This window comes from Sphaeramia orbicularis, chromosome 11, assembly GCF_902148855.1.
Source record: "Sphaeramia orbicularis chromosome 11, fSphaOr1.1, whole genome shotgun sequence".
NCBI classification, from domain to species: domain Eukaryota; kingdom Metazoa; phylum Chordata; class Actinopteri; order Kurtiformes; family Apogonidae; genus Sphaeramia; species Sphaeramia orbicularis.
Genome location: NC_043967.1, coordinates 31,593,492 through 31,613,439, shown reverse-complemented (window position 1 = coordinate 31,613,439; position 19,948 = coordinate 31,593,492). Strand labels below are relative to the sequence as shown.

Sequence of the window (19,948 nt, the reverse complement as noted above, 5' to 3'; positions counted from 1 at the left end):
ATGTTTTGACGGGGTAGCGTCAATCGATAGACGTTGCTGTTGATATAAGCTACTGGTAACTTACTTCGACGGAACACCGGTTTGTTTTTGCCACTCAGTCTTACTTAGAGGGGCGTGGCCCAGGGGGGAAGTGACGTATGTGCATTCCCTCTATAGACTGTATTTACTTTATTTTGAAAACCATGGTGTTTTATTATGAAAACCCCGCCTCCTGACTTCCGGTTGTAATGATCCTTTAGTGACAGTTTGACGCCAGCGGAGGAGACGCTTCACAGGAGCAGACGCACAAAGGAAGAGGTCGGAACTGCAGCTATGGGAATCAAACTGTACTACACCACTGTTACTGCCTCACGGACGGTGAGTCTGGCGTTAAATAAACGACTTAAATGTTGAGTTAGCATGTTCGGCTCCGACGTTAGCAGCAGATGCTAACAGTGTAGAGCCCGACAGACACACCCAGCGCCCTATCAGTAATAGCTTCCCCCTGACTAACAGTACAGCGGGCCTATGCAACTCAATGGCCGTTTTATCAGCTCTGTAACGTCAGCATTAACAGGCTGTAGGTGAAATGAATCTAACAACAGTACTTTGATAACATTTAGTGCATGCTTTCATCGCATTTCCTTGTGTTTTGGCGAAAACAAACGGCTTTTGTGTTCACTGTGTTTAACGTAAGCTAGCTATTTTGAGGTAAAAAGAGAAAGCTAACCAACCCAAAAGCATTGCTACAACATTATTTCATGTTATAGCTAAGAAAAGTAGCATTCAGGGGTCAGCATGCTGTTTTTATGGCAAAGTGCAGTGACCATATGCATCCGTTTCCTGTGGGAAAATCTGCACAGCGGGTTTCATTGGAAAATAAGGCAGTTTAAGGGTAACCTGCAAATGCAAACATGCATAGGAGTTGAATCAGTGTACATAATGTATTATATAAAAGTTTTAGAATGATAAAATCACTTTGGAAAGCTTTAGTTGCAAGGTTGTGTCAATTTTTTTTTTTTTTGCAATGTTGAAGTTAGTGATCAGCATGTGAAGGACTGATATCATATAATTGATGTGAAAGCTGCTCCTTATTTGTAATATTATTGACATTATTTATCAGCCAAATCATTAACTGCAGCCTATAACTAAAGGAATGTTACTCTTATACGATCTGTAGCCTTTATTTGTCATGTTAAACCTCATGCTGTTAAATCACTCCGTTTGCTAATGAAGATTTACACAGTGATATATTTAACACTAAACCAGGACAGACTGTGTAAATCAGGTTGACATGGACTAGTTGACTGCAGGCTTCAATAAACTGACACAGAAGCAGATGCATTTGTTGTTAGATACAGTTTGCAGAACCGTATAAATCTAGGGGCCTATGGGACAATGCGTTCAGGCAAACATCTGGTATCTATTAAGTGTGAGGAATTCATAGTGAAAAGCTTTCATTAGCTTTTAACCCTTTCATGTGCAGTGATGATGCTGAGTAGTTTGATCATTTCTGGTCTGAGAGAAGCTTCTAAATGTCTCATGAACTGTTTGATTTAGCCAACAAACAGTTTTATTTCCCTTTCTTGCAGGTTTCAGTACCCTGCAGTGGTTGACAGTTTAAAGAATACAGAACATGTTGACATTAGAGCCTGTGTACAGTCAAGGCTTTTGATCTATGGTAGCTGTAAATGACAAAAAGTAAGACTAAAAGCAGGAGTGACAAAATAAGCTTAAGTAAAATTAAAAATGTCTCTAAAAAAGACAAAAAAACTGAATAATGCAATAAACTAAAGCAAGACTTAATTCCATGTAAATTTACCTTGTATCCCCCTGATGTGAGTAGTTCATGGTTTACCACAATAAAATGTCTTTGACCTTTAATAAACAATGGCCTTGGGAGTCATGGGAAACTTAAAGTAAATAGAAACTCATCCAGAACAAATCAGTGTATCTAGTTGAAAATAAAAAACATACTAAGAGACTTTGTAAAAATAAATATGTCGTCTTCTCCTAACGTATTAGTTAAAATACATTAATAAAACTAATGTATAGATTTATTGTATATATTTTATAGGTATATATTTATTAGTGACTTATCATATTTATGTAGACTTTAATATCTGTTTATACTTAAGTATAAAATTTAGTATGCTTTCTTAATACATCTAATATATTGTTGTGCATTGATTTTATTATCTGTCAAATGCAGTTACTGAAAGCAGTGGCTAAGTTTATACAAGCTTTTATCGTGATGGCCTTTTCCACTGGCTTGTGACACAAAAAAGTACTTCCTTTTTTTTTCAGTGTTGTGCGTCTGACCACCACCTCAGATTGTGTGTTTGTTCTTAGGTGTGGTCACATTCACAAACACCCCCCTCCCAACTTCCTCAGTTGCCCAACGAGATACTGGAGCGTTCACCGGGTCTATTAATCATCACCCACAACTAAGATAAAGCTTTTAAAGTTACAGCTCCAGAAAAGACTAAACATAGTGCATTTTCACTGTTAAAAGTACTTTGTCCCTGCCCTAGAAGAGAAATCATGGTACAAGGGTTGTTTTTTACTGAAAAGTCCCTGAAAGCAGTTTGTTGTCCTCAGAATATGGGGTATTAGTCACTTACCAAACATTTAATATCAGCAGTTGTTTGTGTTTTGTGGTTTTTTATTGGGATTTAATTGGGTTTGGGTATGTGGTGGAGTGACTCCCTCAGGGTTCCCGTGGGGTCTTAAAAAGTCTTAAAGGTGAGATATTTTGCTTTTTTAAAAATGGAATTATGCATTTTAAAACATTTCCCTGTGGTCTACATAAACTGTAAATGCAATGCTTGGGTCTGAATTCTTCATTAATTTAACTCCACACATCCATCTTCAACCCTATTTCTGAGTAATGACACCAGAAAGGTTGTTTTGAGCGCTGGCCCTTTAAATGCACATGAGCCACTTCATGCCCCACCCCCTTCAGGATGTTGGCTGTGCTGCTCTGTCCCATTCATTAATACAACCAACAACTGAACATTTTTGGTAATTGGCTCAAAGTTTGGACATATTTTCAGTATGGACTACAACCACTGCTGCTGACAATTATGGCGTAGTCAGAAAAATGTTCGTTGGAAATCTTGACCTTAAATGTGCAAATGTCATGACATAACCAGTTATAGACGTACAAATTTACTAAATTTTTGCCAAAATGAATATAAAGATAGCTTTGCAGCACCTGGAGGGTTCAAATTCAAACTTTTTGAACTTTTAGGGTCCCCAAATACACAAATAAATGTACCAAACACTAATAAAAGCAGGTTTAGCAGAATATGACCCCTTTAAATTGAACTTGTAGATACCTGTAGGAACCCTGCTCCCTAATGGGTTAATGAATTGATGGCATTAAGATGTTCTGCTATGCTGTTCCGCAGATCAAGTCTCAACAGCAGGAGGTGATGCGAATCCTCGAGAGTAAAAGCATCCAGTACGAGCTCATCGACATCTCCGTGGGCTGCGAGCTGCGTGACGAAATGAGAAACAAAGCAGGAAACCCCACGGCTGTCCCTCCTCAGCTTTTCAATGAAGACCAGTACTGTGGGGTGAGAACACACTCAGCACACTGGTAGAATAGTTGTAGCATACTCTTATAGACATAGTTTTATAAAAAAACCCACAGGGCTCTTTTAATAAAAATGCAAAACTACAACATTCTGTTTGTTAATAGTTTGAATAGCACTGCTACGTTACACTAGTTTTGTTGTATCATCTCTAACACACAACTACTTGTCTTGACTGCATGATATAAAGAAAATCTATTATGTGCAATAACATGATGAATAAACCTCCCACTTGCCACAGTTTTGACACCAAGTGATATAAGGAGTAATTAATGGTTATTTCAGAAAGTCTTTTGCAATGTGTGTAATGAAAATCTGATTTATTGCTCGGCCCTGCCTGTGAGTTTCAGAAATAAATGACTAACTCTGCTGCTTATAAACAAGCCAGTATTTTTATGGAGCGGCTTGTTTGGAATGTACAGTGCGAGCAAATGTACTCAAGCTATAATGTGTAAAGGCCTCAGTGTGAACATTGTCATATGCCAGTGCTGTGAGTTGTCACCGGCACTGATCCGTAAAAAGTCTTAAATGTGAATGTCCTAAATTAAGGCCTTAATCCTCTTTAAAATTGATAAGTAATCCTTAAATCTGCCCATCAAATGTTTTAAAAACTCCACAGAGACATTAAATGAAACTGCTATATTTGCTTTGAAAATATTTGGAAAGAATTTGTCAGATTTTTGTAATTAGTGCTTAGCATTTTAGCATAACGGCAAGGGGAATGTCTGGAGCTTCCAACAGTCATTTATGGATGGAGGGGTTCAGGTATGAATTTTAGCAGAAACATTATTCCTTGAGAAACAGAAATGTAACATTATCGGATTAAAATATGGCTAAGACTGGGTCAAAGCAATAACTATGTTATTTTTGTCAATGTAAGGTCTTCAATTTAATACAACACATCTTGAAAGATCTCCTAAAAAGACAGAAATGTGGCTTCCTCCAACCTGCAGATACCCTGAGAAAGGGAGGGGAGTTTTCTTCAGTGCATTCTGCAGTTTAGCCTCTAGATGCCACTAAATCCTACACATTTCATCTTTTGGCTTGTGGAATATTTGATGTGGAAATATTTAACTGGTTGCAGATAGTTTGCTCAGCTAATGCTAACTGCTCTGTTGTAATTAGTTGTTAAAATATCTACTCTTTACGGGGTAAATATTTATTCCTGGAGATTACAGTTTCAGTTCAAAACAAGTATACTGAGAGTTTAACATGTAAGCAGTTTGTTTAGTTGTGCATGTTTCTGCTTACTTTGTGTTGGAGTTTCTGGTCATGTATTGGTGTTAATTGCTTGTGTAGGCTAATGGTAGCCAATTTTATATGCTGTTTATATGCTATAAACATGACAACAGAGAGTATAACAGAGGCACTGAAGCCGGGTCGGATGTTTGGTTTTTATGGAGCACACAACCCTTATACCCCCCCCCCCCCCCCCCCCCCCACACACACACACACACACACACACACAGGTGCTCTTCACTGTACCGAAAACATATTGAACCGAAATTTTTCTGTACCGTTACACCCCTAGTCCAGACTATTGATGTAGACATAGAATTAGGGTCAACAAATGAGCAGCACATCACACACTCAAATATACACTTTTTACATGACCAAACAAACTGAACAAAAAAAAAGAAATAATCACAGCAAACCAGCAACAGAAAGTAGTGCATTGTAATATGTGACCCAGCTGGTATGTATTAAATATGTGCTTGTATTTATAGTTTGTTAGTGTCATTAATTTGATTCATTAAAAAAAAGGATTTTAATTGCTATTTTAGGGGAATTGTTGAATTATGTGGCATGTTCGTTAATACTCAAAATGTATATGAAAATGATTCCACATGCAGAAACTCAGCGGTCTCAGGTCATGATGTTGGTATTTTCTCACATCCTTCATCCTGTTGTAAATGTTTCTTGTCTGACGTTTCTCGTTCTCTGTCCGCAGAACTATGAAATGTTTTCGGAGGCGGTGGAGGAGGATGCAGTGGAACAGTTCCTGAAGCTGGCGTGAGGAGGGCCGAATGTGCTTTCACCATCTTAATCCCAAACCCCACACCCACGGCCCACTCTCAGCCCCTCAAACACCCCCCCCACCCCCAATCTCTTTATCCAGTCTCTATCAACACCACTGGCAGTGTCCACTCACTTTCAATGCCATAATGAAGAATGCCAAAAATCTCAGAAGACACACATTCCCCCAACTGCACCATTAGAGTCCAGATCAGTCTTAAACTCTTTGATTTTTTTTTTTTTTTTTAAATGTTATATTATATTCTGTTTTTCATTAGATTCCTTCCTGTCTGACAGACTAGTGTTACTTCTTAGTCCACTTGGCATCAATGGGGTGCCTACATGAGCGGTAATTAGGTCGACTAATCTTGGCCGCAGCTACATGAGCGCTGGAGATTAAACTAATCCACTGGATGACAACATTCAACCCAGAATCTTCCTGATCCCCTTTCCTGACTAAAACGCACCGTCATCACTCAGTCTTAACCACGTTGTTGTCTTTTCCCGTAGCCTTCACGTTCCCATGACGGCACACGCTCAGTACTTCACAGGGATGCAAATGCACACAGAAGTAGCAAAGACTTTAATATCCTTAAACCCAAGTTCATTATGAGTTTCAGCAGCTGGAAGATGCCTCCTTGGCACCCACAGCTTTTTGGTGTTTTGATCCATTATTTACCTGGTTGAGGATGTGATGAGACGGTTCCAGACCAGAATCGGAACCCACTGTGGTCGAAAGTAGTCCCACACTGATCTGATCCTGATCCTGAAATAGGATTTAAACTAGTTCAGATAGTTTTTCAGCCTCCGCTTATTTACAACTTATGTAAAGCTTTGATTAAAAAACTGACAAAAAATGTTTAGACCGCTGCTTTTTGGCAGATTTAAAGACTGATCCCAGTTTTCTTGACCAAAAGCCAATGGGATTTTTCCAGTGGGGTTTGGATACTTGCAGAAAATAAGCTCTGTGGCAAACGCAAGTGTATTGTACTTGAAAGTTTGTTTCAGCAAGATAACCCTCAACACTGGAAACTGCAGCTGCTATCACGGACAGGTTAATGCTAATGTTTGGCTGTAAAGTAATTAAATTTCATTTCACATTGTTAATCTAAGAACTTCCCTCTTCCCTTGTGACCATTCTTGCTGGTTAAAGAAGCATTTGCAGAAGTGCAACACGAGGCTGTAACAGTCGACTGCAGCCATTTCAAAGCCCCTAAATTGGGTGTTTACTTATTATTATTATTATTATTATTATTATTATTATTATTATCAAAATCTAGAAGAATAAAACATGTTATCAGATGTCTGACCAAAAAGTCCTTACTGGGTTTGAACATTCTTTTCTATAGGACCCTTAATTTTGGTGATATCAGCCACAGTGTTCTCCATTTTTTATTTTTTAGATATTGTTCAAGGTGCTGCAAAATGCAATTTTCCCAGATGGTTTGCATGTGACTTGACGCTGAAACAATGCCCTCTGTGTTTTTTTCACAGCGTATAAGTCAGCATACGGAAACATTTCAATTTTGTAGGCCAAAGTTTTTTTTTTCTTTTTCACTTTATCACGAGACTTTGAAACAACATTTAGCTCTTTTCAATGAACTCAACAGTTATCTGAGAAGGTAAATGTAGAAAAATATAGAATATTCAAGAATTTTTTAACTTCCTTTTGTTGTTGTCTAGTTAAACCCCCACCTGGTTGCCCCTATCAATGCATCCCTAGTGACTAGTCTTAGGAAACCTTGGTAACTAATGGATCAAACTGTTAAACTGGTTAAAAAATAAGCAAGTGGTTGAACATTTCAGGAAGTAGCTGCTTAACTTTAGCATCTGGATCTACTCATTTCCTCACGTCACATTTGGTGCCAATGTGTATCTGTATTACGCTTTTCGTGGGTGAATATTCACTGTAGTATTAGCACTTAACCTGCCATCTTATTTGTTTTCAATAATTTTACAGTTAAACTCGAAAGCTTAAGAGTAATGGGAGCTCTGACTGGTGAGGCAAAGAAGCCAAACATAATGAGATAATAGAGTGAAGGGAGCAGATGGGAATGGTCTAGGTAATCCCATTGGTTCTCCTGCCTCAGATTATTTCATGTTACAGTTTCATAGATTGTTCCGGGAATGATGATGCAGTAATGCGACTATGCACTGAAACCCTGCCTGATAGTGAACACAGACGTAAAGGTCAAAGGTGTGTTTAGAATGACCTCACTCACTCAGTCTTAGCCTTTGGGAACATTCATTACATGGGAAAAATGAAGGCTTCACTTATTTGTACTTTTTATGTGTTTGCATTTATTCTGTTAGCTGCTTAGTTTTTTTTTTTTTTTTTTTTTTTTTTTAAGACAACATGGTTTCCCTCGACCAACCATTTAACCCTGCTTTCAAAGTTGTGTTGCTACGGTTTGGGATCCCTAGCGTTGACGGCCTTCACACAATGTTTGTGCACTGTTTTGTAAGTCAATGGTTGTAGGTGTTTGCCTGTTATTGTTGTATATTCACTATGAATCATCTTTTAGACATTCCATGTCTCTCTCTTGAGCTCCTGATTTGCTTTTGGACCAATTCCCCTTGGCCAAAAAAAGAAGAAAATAGGGAATAAAATGCTGTTGTCTTCCAAGAAGATTGTGAAAAGTGATTTATGGGTTTAAAAAATAAAGCAAAGTTAAAACCACCTGTCTGGACTTTCTGTTATTCATCCATGGAACCTATGAATGTATCAAGTCATGTTTCGACTAGAGAATAATTATGCAAGTTATAAGTTTGATGTGTCATTCTCTATTTTCAGAATTGAGGCTCTGTTTTAATGAGGAATGTCACAAGGGACTCATTTCTAATTTGCAAGTGTGTGGAATATTCTGTCACATGGATGTGTTTGGCCCAAGAATCTGCACCATCTTCTTTCATCAAATGATTTAGTTTAATGTTTGGTGTCCAATAAAACAACTAATATTCCACTTCTAGAAGCAATGGTTTCACAAATACTTCATAACAATTTGCTTTGGATAGTTTACTAACTTTATCCTAGTGGGCTTTGATTAAAGTGCAGTTTACTGATTGTACATCTGTACTTCAAATGTGACTGCTGCTAGTCACAACATACAGCCCTAGAAGTAACAGATAAATGTATGTAAGTAAAATCAACTCTTTTTACCCCGTGTTTTCTTAGTGGCTGCATTTCTCCAATTTTATACATAAAAAAGTCTTACTAAAAATAGTTTAAAAAGCAAGGGTTTTAAAATTTTAACTAATGAAAATGAAATGGGATCACACCCATTTTTCAATACATTAATATTTGAGAAAGATAGGAGATGTTTGGGAAAAATCTGAACTATTTTGTGGAACAATCCTGACTTTTAATCATGTTTTTTATTGATGCCTTTCACCATCACTGCTGTTTTTTTTTTTTTTTAACCACAGTGGTTTTATTTAATGGCTTGTGACCATCTATCCAATGCTTAGTAATGACAAAAAAATTCACCACATGACTATGAACACTGTGTACAGCCAACAAAACAACAATGCAGTTTTACCATGCCTCTTGTTGAATTGCAATACTCGTCCTCAAGGGGGAGTCACTGCTTTAGCTCTACTTCTGCAGAGGAGGAAAGAGAAGAAGAAGAAGAGTTAAAGCTGATATGACCTAGTAAGGAAAACTGTATCCTTCAAAATAAAAGCACATAGTTGATGCCACTTGTAAGAAAGGAGAAAGGAGAAGGAAAAAAATACATTTTGTTGTTAAAGATGAAAATGTTATAGTATTACAAGCTTAAAACAGTAAATTTATATTGAGCATTAAGATGCAAAGAAACTGGAGGCGCGTTGGCTCTGCTATTAGACAAAAATACAACTTTTCCTCTCAAGATATAACAACTTCCTATGGTTACACACTCTTATAATTTATTTAAAATTTCCTTGAAATATCACAGCAGTATTTTCATAATATTTTAACCACTGACATTGAAATATAATAGCTTTCTTTTTCAACCTAATATTTAAGTAGAGCAGAATAATATTGGATAGAGTAGAATATAATTTGAATTATTGTTATTATAAAACACAAGTAGTACAGTGCAAGTAGATTTTGTTTTGAATGTCTTCAAAGTGGCCAATAAAAGATAAAAGTTCACATAAATAGAAGGGAAGTAAATTTGCAGGATCCCATGAAATACAAATACAAATATAAGTAAAATATGAATAAATATTATTAATTTAAAAAATATATAGATGTGACAGTACAAGTTGTTATAAGCACACTTATTCTAAATTTACGTGATTGCCTTTAATAGTAATAAACTTTGAATAACAGCTCAGTAACAGCTGTGCCTTTTATTGTGAAAATCCCAAACCGGAAGCGTTTTATCTCATTCAAGCGTTTCCAAACATAAGCTGAAAGAAGGAAGCTGTGATATTTGACAGGTTACTGCTAAGGTAATGTGAGTTAACGCTGTCCCTTCATTTAATTTGTGTGAAAGCCACCTGAAGTCACACGTTTATTAGTCAACATTCCAGTCAACTTTATTACTGTGTGACTGTCAGGAATAAACATGTCAGAGGTTAGCTAGCCAGGCTAAGCTAACACATATGTTTTGGGGCGACAGTGGAGCTTAATGTTAGCATGTTTTATTGACACTGAATTTAAGATATTGAAAAAGAAATGTAGGCTTTTATTCAGTACTTCCTGTTGTTCATATTTGTTTAATGTAATAGTCTTGTGAGTTACCATATGTGTTAAATATGGAAACTCACAGTGTTGTTTGTTAATGTTTTGCTGCAGTGGCTCTGCTTCTCGGAAAAAAACAAAACAATAAATATAATAAACATACAAACAGACTAAACAAACTAAACTAATTCAGACTTTCAGTTGTTTTTGCATCAAGCTAGATGTGTTTAATTCAAACATCACAGAGATGTTATCATAATAAAACACACACACACACACACTCACACACACACACACACACACACACACACACACACACACACACACACACACACACAGATACAGATGTTGCTAAAGGAGATATAAAGAAACATGGAGCCAGATTTTAACTTTAACAGAAATATATAGAACAGCTTGTGTATAATAAGTTTCAGAAAGTTATCTGACTGTTTAGTCTGAGGTCCCATCGCAGAAAATCAGGTGTGTATCAGATTCAGGATTACACATGTAATGTAGGCGCTAAAATCACATATGATAAGATCAGGTCCATGGGATTTGTGCTTTATTTTGGCTTAAATAATCAACATGAATGACATGAAATCAGATTTGGTCCATTTCCACTATATTCACACTGCAGGAAGAAGTGGCTCAAATTTGACTTTTTTCCCCCATGTATGATGATGATGATTTTTTTTTTTTTTTTTATAACAGCCTGAACAGCACAAATCAGAGTTTTTTTTCCCAAATCAGACCCAGGCTACTTTCATATGTGGTCCTAAATTGGACACATATCTGATGTGTTGAAATGTGACCAGTCTGAACGGTCATTTACATCACTGAAATATGACATTATAATTCTGCGCTGGAGGAGGTAGGATGTGGCAAGATCCATATTTACTTCCATTAACACTTTGTGCTTTGTGTGAGGTCATATGTTTTCTGTGCATGAGGGTCAATTCAGGACCATAGACTGTTCACACATGAGTCTGTTGGCAGTCACATTTAAATTATAATGTGAAAAACATAAATGCAAAACAATCAGATTTCAGTGAAAAATTGGAATTGACGTGTGAACGTAGCATTTGTCTGAAGTCTGAATGTAGTCAAACAATCATACCACCCCACCTCTGTGTAGAGCTGTCACTTTTATCTTTACATTTTACATGTGTTGACTTGTATTGTTCTGCAAAAATGTAGTGAAATTCCTCTCAACCAAAATAAAGTAAAATAGCAAGTATTATAAAATGTTTTCTCTCTCTCCCATGAAGCCACATGTAAAGATGAGCGTCCCAGACTACATGCAGTGTGCAGAGGACCACCAGACAGTCCTGGTGGTGGTCCAACCAGTTGGCATTGTACCTGAGGACCAGTTCTTCAAGATCTACAAACGTATTGCCAGTGTGAGTCAGGTGAGCATCAGAGATTCGCAGCGCCTCCTCTACATCCGCTACCGCCACCACTACCTACCCGAAAACAACGAATGGGGAGACTTCCAGACTCATCGCAAGGTTGTAGGCCTCATTGCCATTACAACATGCAACTCTGCTAAAGAGTGGCCCCAGACTGCAGAACGCTTCCACGGTCAGAAGGAGGTGTACAGCTCCACGTTGTACGACTCCCGCCTGCTGGTGTTTGGACTGCAGGGGGAGATTGCAGAGCAGCAGCGCACAGATGTGGCCTTTTACCCAAGCTTTGAAGACTGCTCTGATGTGGAGAAGAGAGTGGAGGACTTTGTAGAATCCATTTTTATTGTGCTGGAGTCCAAAAGGCTCGACAGGGCCACGGATAAATCTGGTGACAAGATCCCGCTGCTGTGTGTGCCCTTTGAGAAGAAGGACTTTGTGGGTTTGGACACCGACAGCAGGTGAGTTGGTTTGTTTGCTGCATCTCTGTAAATGCACCATAGCCTCATAAACAATTATTATTATTATAATTATTATATTAAACAATTTTAAATCTTTTGCCTAATTCATGACATTCAGGAGAAAAAAAATGGACCATGGATACTGACATTTGACTAGAAATCAAGAGAATGAATGAAAAAGTGTATTGTCACCTTCGTAAAAGTCATGTTTTTCAGAAAATACAAAACTGAAACAGAAATTGAGTATTTGATAATTTAGGTAAAAAAGTACATTTTATAAAAAAAAATTACGTAGGCCGTTCTTTTAGGAAGGTGATGATATGTGATTCAGTGTGATCACTTTTTCATGCTAAACACTGATACTGGTAATTCATCTTTCTTCCACCTGGAACATCACATACACAACATTAATTTAGTCTAAATTAACACAGTACAGGCTGTCTATCTTTTCCATTGTGCTTGCTCTCTGTCCATTTTTTTATTGGAATAACTTTTTGACAGATATTGTGATTATGATACTATTTTTGTGTAGTTTGTGATTTTTGCATTTGTTTTTCAGTATAAGAAATATGAAAACAATCACATGATTTTTTTTTTCTTAACAAGCATCTCTTTGGCACCATAATGCTTCAGTTATAAGTGATTCAGATACATGATTTAGAATTTTAATATTGCACTTGTCTGTGATGTGATTTCAACAATAGTCCAACTACATGTTCATTCCTAGTTGTAAGTACTTTGTCTATTGAGTATTTCATCTCATAAAACTTACGTAGCTTTCATGTCATGTGACCGGTTGGTTTACTGCTCATCCAACATCAAACTGACCTCGCTGCAGTGCCTCACATTACACCATTTTATTCCCAACTTTTATTAACTTCTAGATTTAGAATATTTTTTCTGTCCTGAATGTCACCATAATGGTTTTGGATATTTCTGAGATTTAATGTTAATTCCATCTCACTTATTAAATAGGCTATTGCTTCTGTGTCGAGTGTGTTTCTGTGTGTCAAATTATCATGTTACATGTCAGCCTCACCTGCTCTAAAGTTCTCCTCTTCAAAAATCTGTCTTTTGATTTTTGCTGCGTTCATTTTCGTTTGTTCACCTTGTTTTATTTGTCTTTCTTCTTTTTTTTCTTCCATACTGTCCTGTGAGTTTATTGTTGGGTGTGAAAAGGTGAGATGTTATAGACTCATAAGTTAGTGCATCCATACCGACCCCATCAGCTTTAAGCCCTGTCATGAAGCAAACAGCCAGAGCTCTGCGCTGTTGTGCATTCGCTCATGAGTCCAAGCCAAACTCATCACTCTTTTATAGGTTTCAGTTTGATCACAGCGCAAGTTAAAAAGACAAAAAGTAGTCCCTTGACATTTAGTATTAGCACTAAATCCAAATTGAGAGAAGCGCCTTTAGAAATACAAGTTAATTCATCAGGAACATAAAGAATGATGTGCAATATAGAAGTGCTATGTGTGGTTTATTAAAGGGCCATGCTGGTGGTTTTGGTAGTTTTGGGTATTTACTGTAAATCATATCTACTCCTTGTTATTTGTGATAATGATTCCAACCTCTGGGCAGCTGCTGGTTTCAGAACTGATCCTTTTTATCTCACTCATTCACATATTTTAACCATCGTAAAACATTAATGTAGCTTTTTAGTGTAGACTATTTGTATTCTTGTCACATTTCTACGGCAATTTTGCCTTTAAACATAGGATTTTTAAACCAAGGAACCTCTAAAGTCAAATTTCAGCTGTTTGTCATTGTTACTGCCTCCTCATTTGTCTCTGGTTGATTTCCTGAAACTTTCTAATGACTATGTTTATCTTCTGTTAGTAACTCATTTAACTCTGCGATGGGGATTCTCACGGGACTAGGAGTTACATCCAGAACATTAGATACTTGTATCTGAGCCTCCAACTAATGATTATTTTCATTGTCTATTAATCTGAGAATTAGTTTGTGGATTAATTAATTTGTTCTTTGTTCTGTGAAGATTGTTTTGTCAACAAAGATTCCATTTAATGTCATTGAGGATTAGATAAACCAGAAAACATTTCCATTTCAGAGGCCGCAATGAAAGAATTTACAGGGTATTTTTTTTAAAGCTTTACCTAATTATGATAATAGTTGCAAACTGATTTGATAGTTGACAGTGAGTTTGAGTGATTAATCTTTACAGCTCTACTTCTGGCTGTGTGAATATAATTTTGACTTAAACAGATAGTAGGCCTAACTGATGGAGCAGAATTGCTTGTATCCATCTGATTAGACTAATTCTAAATTGGATCATGTCCATATTAAAAAAATGTAATATTTTAATATAAAATCAGGTTTGTTTGCATTGTGCTTGTTACACCACATGTTCTAAAGAAAAGACAAGATGACAGAATAACTCATTTCCTAGTTTTTCCCATTATTATCAGGGTTAAGAATAGCACCAAAGCCAAATGAATGTGCAATCAATGTGGAGGGCAATACAGCTAACATTTTCTATTTGTGTGCATATATGAAGTATTATATTAAGACTTGAGTTAGAGTTAATTTTCAACAGTCCTCAGTGAATTTGATGTTGATATCTTATAAGCAGTATCCTTATAGGAGAAATTTACACAGCAGTCATTCCAAAAAGCTTGGAAAATGCTGATCAGGAATGTTAAATGCCTTATTTGTGGTGTATATTTGATATCATTAAAACAAGTACATCAACACTGGCATGGTCCTTTAAAGCAGAAGGTGATAGTTTGGACCTAATACATAATTTGGCCTGGGACATGCGACTGAGATTTGTCCTGGCTCCAGAAGGACATTTGGATTTGGAAGGTATAGTGTTGGATTTTGCCGGCTGCAGAAGCTGGAGCGACACATGGATCTCATATCTGTATTCATGGGTGCATACATTAGTTGCCAGTTTGGCAAAGCACCACAGCAACCCAGAGACGGCAGGAATCTGATGATGACATCCATGTCTAAAGAGCTACTTTAATTTCACCGGTGAATAAGAGCAGCATTAACTGTCGTTTCATTCTGTCAGAACAGTGGTTCTTGTAGCCTCTTGTGTCTTAGCATCAATGTTTATCCTGCACATTTGACATATATTTATGTTTCCTAGAATAAATGTTCACTCAGTGCACATTTCCTGTCGAGATCAACAAACAAAAACATGTTTTACAGATGCTCTGGGATTCTCCAACTAAGACAGTGTGGTTTGCAAATACAAAACATGATTTATAAATGTTAATGTGTTTTATTTTTCCACCATTAAATGCTTCTAATACATTATATGTATCATGCATCATGGTTTAGAAACAACTTCAGCTAATCTTACAAGTACAATCCATATTCATGTGACTTTTGGCACAATTCCTTCATCATAGCTGCAACAATATTCTTACTAAAATCCTGAGTAATTTAACAGCTGGTGGAGATATGAGTCTATTTAAAAGCACCGGTGTTATGTTGAATTCTGCCAATAATGCACAGCCTCTTCAGATTCTGTAAGTGTAAGATTCTCAGTACAAGTCAGAAAACTAGTGCCAGTTCTAGCCAGGTTAGACAGCTGAGTTAATTAGACAGGCATGATAATCAACAGCCTTCACAACTATAATAATAATAATAATAATAATAATAATAATGATGATAATAATACTAATAATAGTAATAATAATAATGATATATCGGTTTTATATAGCACTTTTCTAGGTACTCAAAGACACTGTTGAACATATGTTATTAGAATTAAACCCTCGACTCTAAAATGATGCTTGTTTTTTGAACAGGAAGTTACTGGAAAACATTTCTGGCTTCCAGTGTTATTTGGACAAACATTTCACCTGTTGCCCCTGCCTTCCGCCTGGAATTCTGTTTTTTAGGTTTACAGAAGAGTTAACACATAACCTAAGCATACTAAAGAGTGGTAATAAAAATTTTATCTGATGGTTTTTGCAGGTGTAGTCTCCCCATCCAAGTAGTTTTACAGATGCTCTTGGGGAAAGGGCTTCTCAGGTCATGGGGGACTATTTTAGTGCAGTATTGTGATTGTCCACTAGAGAAATTGGCAACCATTCTGAGTGGAGGTGCCCCGTATACTTCTCATAATACATCGACAGGGGCGCCCTTAAAGGGGAGAAAGGGTGATGATTCTAAGGGTCCATGACTGACAGGGGCCCTAGAAAACAGTAGAACATTAGTCAGTTTTTTTAAAACAGAAATTATGAACCTATCACCATAAACAAATGTTTGCTTCACAAGGCACTAATGTACATATTTGCTCCCTGTAATAGTATGGTTTTGTTTCCTGCAAAAAACAAAATAATCCAGTCAGCCTCTGACCCTCGTCTACTCTCTCTTTATTTCATGATATGGTTTGGTCCAGGTCCTAGAACTCTAGATGCTAGTAAATAAACTTCCATCCAAAAAGTAAAACTGTATTTTATTACCCTGCTCCCTGAAGGGGAGCCAAGGGGTATTGTTTTTGGTTCGGTTTGTTTGTTTCTTTGTTTGTTTCTGTGTTAACATTCTAGCAGCAAAACTATCAGTTGAATTCATTCCAGATTAGGTTTATAGATTGCCAGTGACCCAGAATAGATCTCAACATTTTTGGAAAAGTAGATCAAAGTTCAAATTTTAATTAATTTTTAAAATCTTTTTTTCCCCCATTTACTTTTAATGGGCAAAATTTCAAATGTCTGTAGCAGCAAAACTATTGGTTGAATTCATACCAAATTTGGTTTATAGATTGCCAGTTCAAGTCTTTTTTTTTTTCTCCCATTTACTTATAATGGGCAACATTTCAAATGTCTATGAAAACATCCATTTTGTTTCAATTTACTTCAAACTTGGCACATATATTGAAGCAATTGATATGCTGACATCAGCACATGCATAGACATGATGTCATCAGCTGGATTGATGTCAAAAGTACATTAGTGGAACAAAAATCTAATTCTGTTATTATTTTAAAAATATTAAAATGTTAATGGTGGCTACACCTTTATCATCAATCTTGCATGAAATTATAGAATATATTGTAAGTAGAATATTAATCCATGCCTGCTCAGTGTTACATATTTTTTTCAGGGAGCCCCAAATCTTGTACATCGATGTTAATACATGGAGCACCCGACCTGAATGTTCAAGTCTATATTGATTAAAGTAGTCCCACTTTCAGAGTTGGAAATTCAGCTTCAGTGGTTGATGAAACCTCTCAGAAATTCTGACCTCCCAGTTAAAGTGGAATCCACCATGAGTTTGGCAGAACTCAGCATAACACACTAGCAGTTTGAATCCACTCACTAGCCTGCTCTTGTGGAAGGTAAATTACTCTGGGCATTAGAGAGAAAATCGTTAGCACAAACACAGAGGAAACATTGCACCAATAATTGTGATAATTTTCCTTTGTGGGATATATTTTTCATACTGTAAGACCTGTTATAGTTGTTTCTGAAGCATTATTTAATCTAATCTGTTGTTGTTGAGTATGTTTTGTATTTGCAGGGCATCTGTAAAGTATGTTTTGTTTGTTTAGTTCCATAATTAAATCGGTAGTTTCTAGATCTGACCTGTGAGGACGTTTTGTACATTGCTCCATTTCACCTCGATCCCCTGCTGATCCACTTTATTGTCTTAACATATCTTCCCCATTTTTCTTCCAATGCTCTTGTCTTGCATAATCAGATTTATATTTTCCTTTGTGTATAATGGAAAATATGAACATGATATTTAGCTAAAATGTCCCCAGTATCCTGGTAAATCCCTGAGTTATTGTGCAAGACTGTGACGTTATAGACAGCTCGTACTCAGTCCTTGTTTTGCTTTCCTTTGCTTGTGCTCCCCTTGACCCATACATCCCTCTGTACCTGAGTCACAGTTAATTAGAGCAAGGGTGTCAAACATATGGCCTGCAGGCCAAAACTGGCCTGCCAAAGGTTCCACTACAAATTTGTGAAATGCAAAAATTACACTGAAGATATTAACAAGTAAGGGTATCAAAGTCATTGTAGTTCAGGAGCCACATACAGACCAATATGATCTAAAATGGGTCAGATCAGTAAAATATTATCATATCATATAATTTATAAATAATGGCAACTCCAATTTTTCTCTTTTAGTGTAAAAAATTAAAATTACATTATAAAAATGTTTACCTTCCACAAAAAAATATGAATATCCTGAACAACCATGTACAACCTGAAATTTCTTAAGAAAAATGAGTGCAATTTTAACAATATTAGGCCTCAGTTCAACAATTTACACATGCATTACAACTTAAAAATCGCAGTGGATCTACAAATGCACAAGACATTTATTAACTTAACTGTGACACTAATAGCTTCATTGTTTGTATTTGTGTGTATTTTACTTTGTGTGATGAAGTTTTGTTTTGTTTTTTTAAGTTTATTTGTGTTCATGTTTATCTTTGGGCTTTTTAAGTACTTTGTATAAACCTGGTGTTAGTTTTTTTTATGTTAGATTGTTTTATGTATTTTTGTCTTAATGTGTGATATGTAAAATGGAAAAAATTTCAAATAAAGTAAAAAAAAAAACCATTTATTTTTGACATAATATTATTAAAATTGCATGTATTTTTCTTAAGAAGGTTCAGGTTGTACATGGTTGTAAACATTTTTGTGGAAGGATTGTTTTATAGACGTAAACATTTTTATATAATTTTATTTTTACACTAAAATAAAGAAAGAAATTTGGAATTGTCATTGTTTGTAGGTTATTGTGTTATTATTTTACTGGTCTGGCCCATTTGAGATCATATTGGTCTGTATGTGGAACTTGAACTAAAACAAGTTTGACACCCCTGAGTTAGAGTCTTCCAAAAAGTCTCCTGACATCTGGAATTACCAAAGTAATTAAGAAATGCTGAACTGAACTGAAGTAATGACAACAACACAAAGTCATTGCTCTTTTTACTAGAAGAAAAACCGGAGTGTATTTCAGACAGTTGAAAATGTGGTTCATTCGTGGCGCTCTTGTGTTTGACAGTGTTTCTACCTCTGCCTGCTGCTTCTCCTCAGGCATTATAAGAAGCGTTGCCAGGGACGGATGAGGAAGCATGTTGGGGACTTGTGTCTCCAGGCGGGCATGCTGCAGGACGCCCTGGTCCACTACCACATGGCTGTGGAGCTGCTCAGGGGGGTTAATGACTTCCTCTGGCTGGGTGGTAAGTCTGCGGGGGGGGGCTCATGTTGGCTTATTACTACAAACTGGATTTACTCAGCCTCTGGAAAACATTACAGACTGACAGTCAGCCAACCTACCCTTTTGTCTTATAAAAATAGTGTTTTTATACTTGGAAAATATAATGTGCACTCCAAAGGCTTAGGCCTGTTTATTTAATTTAATTGGATATGAAATCTTCCTTTCATCTGAGGTGGATCTTTCCATTTTTGGTCATGACTTTTTATATTTTGTGTCCAGTTGGCACATATTTAGTTTTACTAATGCTTTAATGTGCCTAAAAGTAAAACAAATCACTATGCAAAGTCTTTTATTCCTTCTGGTATTAAGCTCTTAAACACAGATCCCACCCATTTTAGGGGAAACTGACTATTTGTAGAGTTTTTAGAGAATTGTTTATGAGATTAGAGCTGAGGGCTTGCAGTCATTTTTGTTGATTTGAAGATTTTAAGGGCTCATAATGTTTCTTTTTCTCATCATTGTTGTATGCACACATTCATGCTGTTTATATAAAGACTTAATGAGAAGTAACCAACAATAACAGATGCTTCATAGGGTAAAGAAACACACAAAATGTAAATGTATATAAAGTAATTATGTGCTCATTAAGGACAAGGGATGGAATGT

At 36.4% G+C, this 19,948-nt stretch overlaps 2 protein-coding genes across 7 annotated transcripts in view; both read left to right on the top strand.

The window, feature by feature from the left end:
* The first annotated feature begins 231 nt into the window (after window positions 1-231).
* On the top strand, window positions 232-8,274 carry sh3bgrl3 (SH3 domain binding glutamate-rich protein like 3). Of its 2 annotated transcripts, XM_030147338.1 has the most exons (4): window positions 232-357; window positions 3,393-3,560; window positions 5,530-5,633; window positions 5,665-8,274. In XM_030147338.1, exons 1-3 carry the CDS (start codon window positions 313-315, stop codon window positions 5,593-5,595), a joined length of 279 nt encoding a protein of 92 aa, XP_030003198.1. In that variant the 5' UTR covers window positions 232-312; the 3' UTR covers window positions 5,596-5,633; window positions 5,665-8,274. The 2 variants fall into 2 exon arrangements, with proteins under 2 accessions (XP_030003198.1, XP_030003197.1); XM_030147337.1 differs by having other exon boundaries at window positions 5,530-8,274.
* A 1,682-nt stretch (window positions 8,275-9,956) lies between these two features.
* Window positions 9,957-19,948, top strand: part of trappc9 (trafficking protein particle complex subunit 9) — a 374,675-nt gene continuing 364,683 nt past the window's right edge. For 2 of the 5 annotated variants that reach the window (XR_003936606.1, XM_030147330.1), the window contains exons 1-4: window positions 9,957-10,031; window positions 11,532-12,127; window positions 13,277-13,306; window positions 19,159-19,304. Coding sequence is in view for 4 of the 5 variants with exons in the window: in XM_030147330.1 (XP_030003190.1) it covers window positions 11,544-12,127; window positions 13,277-13,306; window positions 19,159-19,304 (760 nt within the window). In the remaining variant the exon portion in view is untranslated. The remainder of the gene's footprint in view (window positions 10,032-11,531; window positions 12,128-13,276; window positions 13,307-19,158; window positions 19,305-19,948) is intronic. The other 3 variants (XM_030147332.1, XM_030147331.1, XM_030147329.1) reach the window with 2 other exon arrangements.

Excerpts from the sequence above, each read along its gene's own strand:
- sh3bgrl3 (XM_030147338.1), top strand. The coding sequence starts at position 313 with ATGGGAATCAAACTGTACTACACCACTGTTACTGCCTCACGGACG. Across the intron at positions 358-3,392 it reads CTGTTACTGCCTCACGGACG|ATCAAGTCTCAACAGCAGGA; the intron begins GTGAGTCTGGCG and ends GCTGTTCCGCAG. Across the intron at positions 3,561-5,529 it reads ATGAAGACCAGTACTGTGGG|AACTATGAAATGTTTTCGGA; the intron begins GTGAGAACACAC and ends CTCTGTCCGCAG.